At 39.9% G+C, this 10,649-nt stretch overlaps 1 protein-coding gene across 1 annotated transcript; it reads left to right on the forward strand.

Annotated features, from left to right (window-relative positions):
- Positions 1 to 486: 486 nt before the first annotated feature.
- On the forward strand, positions 487 to 6,332 carry LOC123092317 (nuclear poly(A) polymerase 3). Its single transcript, XM_044514060.1, has 10 exons — positions 487 to 907; positions 1,005 to 1,082; positions 1,170 to 1,268; positions 2,440 to 2,502; positions 2,589 to 2,750; positions 3,467 to 3,580; positions 3,859 to 3,921; positions 4,021 to 4,317; positions 5,164 to 5,328; positions 5,420 to 6,332. Exons 1-10 carry the CDS (start codon positions 665 to 667, stop codon positions 5,756 to 5,758), a joined length of 1,623 nt encoding a protein of 540 aa, XP_044369995.1. The 5' UTR covers positions 487 to 664; the 3' UTR covers positions 5,759 to 6,332.
- Positions 6,333 to 10,649: the final 4,317 nt, after the last annotated feature.

Here is a 10,649-nt window from a genome sequence, read left to right on the forward strand (position 1 = left end):
GTAAAGCCTCTCACATACTTATATGTAAAGTGGCGCGAAAGAAATGACGTAGAAGATAACGGCAAAGCCTCTTATATATATAAACTAGAAAAATGGCGCGAAAAATACTGAAAGTCAACATCTCATCCTCATTTGCTATTTGTTAGAAAAATGGCGTGAAAAATACTGACAGTTTGCATCTCATCCTCATTTGCTATTCGTTAAGAAAATGGCGTGAAAAAAATACTGAAAGTCTACATCTCATCATCATTTGCTATTTGTCAATAATACCATGCTAAAAAGGGTGTTAAATACATAAAACTTTTGGCTGTCTGGGATTTAAGGGCACGTTTGACATAAACAGGTTGTTGACAGCGACAAGCTTAAAAAACAAGGTTGAAAACTGGTGGACCGTTTCCAAGAGGCAGCGACGCCCAACTCCAAACCCCGTGCCGTCTTCTATATAAACCCCGTCTTCCCCCTCCCCGTTCCACCACCATCCTCCCACCCATTCCCCTCAAAACCCCCAAAGCTGGCCCAAAATAATAGTATACCGTAATTCAAACACGAGGCCCTCGCCGGCGTCGTCGTCCCCGCGGCGACCAACCAACGGCACGGCGACCCACGCCGCGCGCGTGGCCGCCGGCAACCGCTACGTCCTCGGCACCGGCGGCCCGCGCCGGCAATGGTGCTCGACCGCCCCGTCGGGCGCCCGGCCTTCCGCAAGCCCGAGCGCCGAACCCTAGCCCCGCCGCGTGGTACGGGCCCTCCGCCTCCCCCGCCGATTCCGCCCACGCCGGGGGTGTACCTCCGGGGGCCTCCACCGCTCCCGCCTCCCGGTGCCATCCTGCCGCGCCCGATCGTCGTCTGTCTCGATCTCGCCAGGATGAAGCAAATGGATTCCTCCCGGAGCTCTTCTCTTATGAAGGTGAGCCGCCGAAGCGTTGAGCTTGCGCGCTTGCCGTTTGGTCGTATCTTGTTGTTTCGTGCCTAATTTTGGGTAACTTTTTTTTTGCGAGGTTCAGTTCCTTGAGGATACGGGGGTTTCGCCCTCGGAGGAGGAAACCCGGAGGAGGGAGAGGATCATACTCGAGCTCCACAAGGTAAGGGCAGTTCGTCTTTTGGTTCAAAGCTTGCAGCTTGCAATGTGGGCTGGAATCCGACCTGTAATCCGGTTGTGACTGTTGCAGATAGTTATGGATTGGGCGAAAATGGTGGCGTTCAACCAGGGGGGGAAACCTTGGATCACATCAGGCACGGTGTTGACCTTTGGCTCCTATGATTTAGGGGTAAGCACTGAACTCGAACCTGTGCACGATTTGTTGTGCCTTTTTTATGATGGTGTGATGCTAGGCTGATCTACTACTATATGATACATCAGTTGAATAATCTTTAGTTTTGAAGGTCAATTTCGTTATCTGTTTTATGTCATGTTTGATTTAAAATCCTAGCATTGTTACCTAAAAATGTCAATGATATTCGGTAATTGCTCAAACATTTCAGCGATGGGTCCTGATGATCATCGTATGTGAGTTGCTACTGGAGAGCCTTGACTTCGTTTGTTTGCAACTTATTGTTGACTTGTAAACTGCATCTGTGCTATGTTAGGTTAGGGTCAGCGTAGAGTGGGTGTTGCTACATCCTTAACTTCTTTACCTATTATCATGACTTTGGTAGTGTCTGGACTAAGGAAATGAGCAGCATGATTTGGTGCTTGGCAGAATGGTGCTCTGTTTGACTGCAGTACTATTGCACTATTGATATGATGCAAAAGAAACAATTACTGGTGAAGCAGTTAAAATGTATGATTATGAGTATAAGTGTAGGATCGTGTTGACCAGTTAATCACATGTGTAGGTTTCACATTGTTTATGAGCTGAGAGATGATATATTTTAATTTTTAAGTTGTTCATGTCCAACTTAAGAAACTGATCTTGGGATGGTTAAGATGGATATGAGAGATATTGTATCTTGAATCTGCTCCTACTGATAACATAGTTACATGTGTATATATGTACAACACCAAAGTAGTTTATACTTAATAGTCTGAAAGACATAAACTCATAAATGTTTCGCATAGGTAACGTTCAGGGAATTAGAAATCTTGCTAAATATGATCTCTATGTTTATCATATGTAGTTTTTGAAGTGTGGATGTTTTACTTATGCATACAATATTCCCCAATTCCCTAAGGTGAAAGGAATCAGTGAAGTGATTAAATCTCTCCATGAGCTGGAGTTGTTTGGTCTTTCGAGAATATTATTAGCGAGCAATATCTCTTGTGTTAAGTTTGAATATATTGGTTTGGTCAATCTGTAATTGCATGTAAGCACCTAGACTGGGTAAACTTAAGGACTGTAACTGGATCTCCATGTTTACAATGTTGCTCCTGTATCCAATGCATTTCCCCTTACAAAATTGTGGTTTATCTTTTGGTAACAAGCATTGTTCTCTTTGAAGGCATATGGACCTGAATCTGATATTGATGCAGTCTGTGTTGGTCCTTGCATTGCATCACTACAAGTGAGTATATTTCTCAAGTTTCCGTTTATCTAACAGTTTTGAGCCTTTGCAATCACCTCATGAGGTGTCCATGTGTTAACTTGTAGCATCATTTCTTCGTTGTCCTGCGACAAATGCTTGAAGCAAGGCCAGAAGTATCAGACTTGCATTCTATTGAAAGTGCTAGGGTTCCATTGATGCGCTTTAAATTCAACGGTGTGTCAGTTGATTTTCCATATGCCCAGCTGCCAGTTATCAATGCTGCAGAGGCAAGTATCTTAAAATTGTGATGATTACACGTCTTAGGCTACATGTTACCTCAATTAGTGTTTATTGAATACTTTCTATTATTATGTGTTATATTTCTTACTTAGGTGACTTAAATGTATTCAACTTCTTTCTCAAACAGCTCCTGTAACATCTCTGGCGTAACTATCTAGAACTCCTAATGATGTCCTGGAGCTAATATGTAGGATTTATATTTAACTCCTTATAATATCATATGGTATTGTGGTTTCATTTTTGCGTTGCTGTACCTTGATAAGCCATATTGAGTTATTGACCACATCTTTGGTGTCATTTCATCTAACCAGTCATATATTTGACTAAAGCAGTGAACAGTGACCTAAATATTCTCCCCAAGTTTTTCTCAGGCCATACCTTTAATTCATCAACTTTTGCATATTATCTTAACACGCTTTTAGCCTCTTCACTTAAACGAGTCAAATGTGATACACTTTGTGAAAGCTGCTATGTTTATGTTCTTATGGGTATTATCATATAGCCACTCTGCTGGGCACTCTTTCTCATAGATTCGACATTGGTTTTCATTATAAATTTGAGCATTTGCTGAAAGAAACCTGGTGCATGTAGCTCCCGCTTGCGCAGGGTCCAGGGAAGGGTCCGACCACTTTTTGCTGAAAGAAACAATTGAGCATAATATCTGGTGATCAATTTAAGCTCTCACAAGCTGTATTTTCTGCAGGCTATACATGCAAATGATCCCCGTTTGCTAGAGAAAGTTGACGCGGCAAGCTGGAGATGTCTATCTGGAGTCCGTGTTAATAGACAAATCATGCAATTAGTTCCAAATATGAAGGTCTAACAATAGTCTCAGTAGATTTATTTACATCACATCATTGTTGCCATTCTTTACTTTTACTTCCTTGTATTTTTTTTATGTTTCCGGGCTTCTGGCATTATCCCTGTTCATGTGCTGATAGTGGCTGTGCTGCCTTTGCACATTCTGTGTACTTTTTGTTTTTTGTCTGGCATGCACTATGGCGTGATTATATGTGTCATTCGATGTGTTTCCAAAACCCTTCTTTCTTATTTTTTTAATTTTCTTCTTTTCTAACTTTTGGAGTTTTGATGCAGAAATTTCAACTTTTGTTGCGCTGCCTTAAACTCTGGGCAAGAAAAAGAGGAATTCATTGCCATGTACGTGGTTTGCCTTTTCTCTATTTATAATTCTTATGTATGTTTATAGTGTTATTTTTGGTCTGACTTCTATCCTCAATTGTATGATGCCATTTTCAGCTAGTTGGCTTCTTTGCTGGAATTCATTTGGCGGTTCTCGGAGCATATGTTTGCCGCAGACATCCAAATGCTACTGCCAATACTTTGTTGTGTAGGTTCTTTGAGATATTTTCTCACTGGCCTTGGCCTCTTCCGGTGTCTTTGCATGACCAAACACCTCTTTGGAGTCCTGACGGGTGCTCTCTCATGCCCATAGTGATGCCCTGTTATCCACCAGAATTTTGTGCCTCTAATGTCACAAAAAGCACTTTCAACAAAATCAAAGAAGAGCTTTGGCGAGGTTTATCTTTGACCAAGGTATGCCTATTTATTCTTTATTTGGTCCTACCTAATTTATGCCACACTGTTCTCCAAAAGAAGTTGATTGCCTGTTTGATATCTCTAGAATAAATGTAGAAAATTTTCTTTTTCTTTTATTGCAACTAAGTTGTAGAAGAGTCATGAATTTAATATGCCTGGTATGCCCCAATACCTTCCATTTCTATTCTTGCTTTATTGGCATGATGGAGTTTAAACCTAAAGTAGTGTATAACACTTTGTTACTTGAATTGGGTTTGCTTTTATGCGTCAAGGTTTCGAATAAGCAATTGACTCACCTGTTTTTATTTTTTCTTCTTTTTGTCCGGTCCTTTTCTATTCCCCTGTTCCCATTTTTTTAAATTGATGAGTTAACTTGTTCCATTTGAAAATTTGATAGCTTCGTTGATCCGTCCAAAAATACAGAAGTTGTAATTCTTGTACAATAGTGTTCCCAGCAACTTAAATAGGCCATGTTCTATATTGTTTCACCACACCCATCGATCTGTTACTTGTTAGACCTGTACTCATTGATAAAAAATATGGTGCTATGTTTGCTTCATTTGATTTGTTGGCATCCTATCTTAATCTCTCTTTTGCTTTGAAATGATTTAATGGAAGTCCAACTTTAACTGGCGTGGTTAGTTCTGTGTAGGTGGTTTGCTTATTGAACTGTAGAAAGATCTTTTTTTTTAATAATGTGGATTGATAGGAATTGATGATGTATGTTGTAAGATCTGCGCTGACGCATCCATGACACGTCTAAGCGATTGCGGACTTCAGCTTTAAGGCTTGCTTGCATTCATGAATAGGCAGCTGATAATGGCACATTTGTCACTTTTACAGGATACAAGTAGTGTTGATGTCGACTGGAATTGGATTTTTGCACCGTTTCCATATGCTGCAAAATATAAGCACTTCCTTCGCATAGTTCTCTCAGCTCCGACAACTGAAGAGTTACGTGATTGGGTTGGATGGGTGAAATCACGATTCCGCAGCCTTATTCTCAAGGTTATTTTTCACCGCCTGTTTGTTTTATGTTCACATTGCTGTTTGCAAGCTTTAATGTTGATTGTGACCTCTCCTAACTGATGTTATGCAGCTGGAAAGCCTTAACATTGGTTGTGACCCAAATCCCTTAGAGCAAGTGGATCATAGCATCGGTGAGCCAAATGCTGTATTCTTGTGGGGTCTCATCATGTATAGTAATACTCAGATCTGTACAACTTCTCTCAAAAAGGACTTCATGAGAAGTGTCACCAACAACATCTATGGAAAGGAAAAGTGTGCTCATTCAGACATAGAATTGTCTGTTGTCGGTATGCCTCAGGTGCCTAAAAGCATGTCTGATCAATCGGCCTACTTACAGAAACTGCCGAATCTGCCACCGCGAATGCTGGGCTACCCACCGATGAGGCAGGGATGCAATGCAGTTGCTTAAGACTGTTGTCATCTCAAACCTGTGAATATCCAGATGAGAATAGGTAGAACCTGAGTTTCTTCAGCTTAGAAGGCTGTTTGCAGATTCAGACGGCATTTCTGGTGGTTTTTGTTGGAGTTGGGGCTTGTTCGTTCCTCAGCGCAAGGAATATGGAAGTGTGTTTGCTGGAGCTGGCTGCTGAGAGATGGAATTTTTTGCCCTGAAGCTTCCAGGGTGCAGTATATTCATTCGGGCGGCTTATTCCTGTTCTGAGGCTTGTAGCAGGTACATGTAAATTCATGCACACAGCATAGCAATTGGTATACAAATGGAGAGATATAGCAGTGTAGGAAGTGTGTGTACAACTGTAGGTGTAATGTTTGGCACCCAGCAGCAAAATGTGTAAATCGCCTTGTATGGTCAGAGCTGTTTTGCTGGGTGCATAAAATGCAGGGGGTGTTGTGAAATGTGGATGGCGGAGAATGCCATCCATTCTTACTGTTGTAGTCTGCAGAAAACTGCTGCATGTACTGCTGTTCAAGAGTTGTTATGTAGCGAATCATCCGGATGAATGAATGTTTGCTGTTGTTTTTTACTCTTGCATTATCTTGGGCTTACTGTTCAGTGTTGTTTTTTATGATATTTTTCACTTCTAAATGAGTTTAAGGGGGGCTTGCAGCCCTGAGGGATGTGGATGGCATTGGGTGTCACATTGATAATGATCTTGTCCAGCTTTCGCTGGTTTTGTAAACGAGATATGTGAAGCCCGGGGGAAGATTGGACCGACATGGTCTTTGCTTAATCTTTGAGCATTTCTTCTTTGGCCCAGAATCTTGAATGTGAAACGGTGTAATTTTTATATGTATGTAATAATCTTATTTTTACATGCCCACTCTCCTTTCAATAGCATGGGATTACAAGATGCACCATATCGTTGCCATCGCCATCTCACTTGTGTTTGGTTTGAGGAACTAGGAGCACTATGATCCCAAAATGTTCCTGGTTTGACTTCAAGGAGTAGCCAGACCTGGCCGTTCCTCGCCGAGATCGGAACAGTTGCAAATAGTCGGCCGATCCCTTGTTGCTTACTAGATGATCAGGTCCACCACCAATGAGACATCTCTGTTCCTTTGGGTGTTTTTAGTGGACGCATGAAAATCACCATCAGACAGCAGTTAGGAGTCTGCCTAACACCAGTTTAATTATTTATTACTGTATTATTGTTTTCTTGGGAAAGAGAGAGGGTTTTACCATTTTGTTTTTTGTCTGGTGCCATCTTGATACTAAGTCATATATGCATTGAGCAAGTTCTTTCTCTAGGAAACATGCATAAGCATAAATATTTGTCTTTTCGTAGGATTCAAATTCAGTGAGAAGTTTTTATGGAGCAATGGACATTTTTTGTTTCTGCCGCTCTAGTTTTGCCCATTTTCCTTATGCCACTCTAGCTGTTAACATTTCACTTTTCCCACTTTGCTTTTTGATGATACATCACAACTGCTATTCTGTGGCAAAAACATTTTTTTCAAAGTGACAATTGTGATACATCGGAGTGGCAATTGTGATGTATTGTCAAAACCTAAGAGTGACAAAAGTGAAATGTCAAAATTTTGCTTTCGCCACAGAATGACAATTATGATATATTGTCAAAATCTAAGAATGGCAAAAAAATATATGAAATGTCAAATTTTAGAGTGGCATAAAGAAAATGGGCAAAAACTAGTGGCAAAAACAAAAATTGCTCGTTTAAAAATGCGGCAGCCTATATTATGTGTTTACATGGCTTGTACTATAAACTTTATGCCATAAAATGAGGCACTTATACCATGCAAAAAGAAAGTGGATGTGAGATGCCTACGACGTCACTGCAAAACATAATAAGGGAACACAATAATTACAAGGGGTTAATGGGTTGTATGCTTGGCCCATATTCAACCCATCAATCTCGTTTATGCAGTGTGACGCAGAAACATAAGTGATTTTTTTCTTGTTCTATTCTTTTTCTAAATACATCCAAGGTGCATGCAACCATGTTTTACAAAGCTTATTCTCACAATCTTCCTTAGCTAAGATGTGCACCACACTTTATGGCCGCCGGACCTCCCGCTAGATGTAACCGTTGTTGTGACCACCGATTTGGTCTGTCCACCATAATTTTTGAATGCAAGGTGTTTCTGGTTAAAAAAAAGATGTGCGCCACATTGTACCCGAAGCACCTTGTGCCCCACTACAGAGCTAATCAGCTCCTTAATCATGTCTATAAGCGGACCATAGACTGATCGATCAAGCTTCTTTGCACACAATGACCTCGCCACACTTTTATTATCCCTTTTCGAGATGATCTTCTGCAAAGTGAGAAAACCACTCCTACCGTTCTAAATAATTTCAAGTTCTAATTTTGTCCTAATTGAACTTCTCTCTATTTGACAAAGTTTACAAAAATATGTTGATTTCTACAATGTCAAATACAAATGGTACGGAAATATATTATATGTTGAATATAATATAGTGTGGTAGATGTTGATGTATTTTTAATAGACTTAATTAACTTGACTTAGGACAAAGCTAGAACTTAAAATAGTTTGAAATATAGAGATTAATTTCCAAGGAGAAGCAAAGTCCAAATTTTTTGCGGGGAGCAATGCCCAAGGGTTGCATGACACACACAGTTGCAAAGTAGCACGTGAGTCCATAGATCTTTATCGTAATATGATGGGCTATATCGAAGTGTATTGAATAAAAGTAATACAAATACTTTTATAAATACATACACTTTTAGGTTGGTCTTTATATTTCTGTATCTTTTATTTTGAGATTTTTTTCAAATCATATTGTTGCAAACTTGCAATAAAGATTCACCCCTTGCACACCCACACCCACATGGGTATATAATCACATGCTTGACTTGACAATGGGACAATCATGTCCACGTAAGTGCATGAGTTGGATCACTGTAGAAAACACACAATGACAAGATGATGGTTGGTGATAGAGTTCGGTGGGAACCTTTATCTTCGGGAGCCTTTGCTCGGGTTCTCTTTTCTCCATATTAACTCTAGTAATGCAACCTATGATAAAACTCTGCAAGGTATCCGACAACGTCTCTGACCGCCCACAACAACATGTCATTTAGACTATCTTTCGTGTGTGTTTTAGCCGCGATATAAATTCAGTAGTGTGTTAGGCTTAGGTTATAAGTCCTTTATGAAACACAAAGTAAAATATAAACATATGCGCGCGCGCGCGCACACACACACACACGATGCCTCCAGAGGACTTTTGAATGGCCCGTCAGACCTCAAGCTTACTGGTCTTTGGAAGATACATGTCTATTTTCTATTGTAATGTTCCACTATTTATAAATAATGCTCATAATTGATGGTGTTATCTCCAAAAATAATGAATCTTTAACCATAGAGTCCAATATGCATCTTATACAAGTGGTGGTTAGGTGGCATATGTACTCATTCATGTGTGTTAGGTATGTAATGCAACGCGGGCAAGTCTTGAGCCTCTGGCAATCTTGATGAGGTCATCCCAACCATTAACAGACTAATCACAAGGAATGATGGTAAACAAATACTTGATCATGTGAACGCTGACCTGAGTCTATCTTATAATCTAAGAAACATGTGTGCTTTCACTTTGTTTGTTGTTGGTTGAACTCGGGTGCAATGCATAACAAAATGGTTTTATACCAACTACACATAGTTGTACATTCCGTGAAGAAACAAGCTTAGTGCCGAAGAAATATAATTGAAGAAACCATGTTTAGACCCTGATGAAACAATGTTTGGTGAGGAAACCAGCTATTTACACCTTAGAGAAGAATTGGAGAAGACACTCATGAATTTCCTAACTCATCATTCTTTATCGTTTTCCTAGCTAAGAACTGATAGAAATTTGATCCATATACATACAGAGAGACTCATTTTGAGACCGGAGAGTTCTTTCTAAATTATTCTCGTGAGTCGTCATGGAGTTGCACCTAACCCGTGCTCCACAACTTGAGAATGATTGTGTTGGTTAGTTTCTCGTGATTTCCCTATGGATTGCACCTAATTTGTGCTACATGTGTGTTTAGTTCCCAGATTATGGATTGGAGATTGTCTCAAATTCTAGTCTATGGTTGGCATCCTCCCTTTTCAAGTCATAATGCCCAAGTTACATTGGCTGATCATAGCTAGTTACTCTAATGTTTTTCAATCATGTGATGTGAACATAGTACCACTCCTCGAGCACCTATTACCACAATCGGTGCCCATCATCTTGCATCAGCAACAGTTTACATAGTTGTATTTGTTTGTGTTATTTCTTGTAATCCAATCTTAAGATATGCACCCTATAGTTTACAGAGACGAAGCTCCCTTGTAGGTATTTGGGTCTGTAGAACCCAATGAAACAAAGAAATGCTTCACTTAGAACTAATCAGTATTGATTTATAGAAGATAAACCCACTATCATGGATATGACCCCATCAAAAAATTATATCTATGTCTATGATAGTTTAGGTTTATACCTTTTATACTTCTTTTCTCAGTCCATAAGTCCACAGCTTAAAACACAAAAAAACCAAGCTCTTTTAGTGTCAAAATTAGGTTGTTTTGCATTCCCCTTTATTGTTCATGTTTGGTGTTTGCACTAGATATTTTCATAGTAGTTGTTGCTCTTCTTTTAGTTTGTGGTGTTAGACCTTGTTGTTGTTTGGGAAAAGTAAAAATATTAAAGACGGGTTTTCACCATTTATGCCACTAGTTCTGTCCCACTACTCAGTTTTACCATTAGAAATTACAGCTGCTCAGAAATGCTATCTTTCCATGAGATGTTTGCTCAAAAACGACATTAGACACCTTAAAAATGCCTTTGTTCCATTAGATGTTTGCTCAAAAATGCAATTAGACATAGTTACCGC

Source organism: Triticum aestivum, chromosome 4B, assembly GCF_018294505.1.
Source record: "Triticum aestivum cultivar Chinese Spring chromosome 4B, IWGSC CS RefSeq v2.1, whole genome shotgun sequence".
Taxonomy (NCBI): Eukaryota; Viridiplantae; Streptophyta; class Magnoliopsida; order Poales; family Poaceae; genus Triticum; species Triticum aestivum.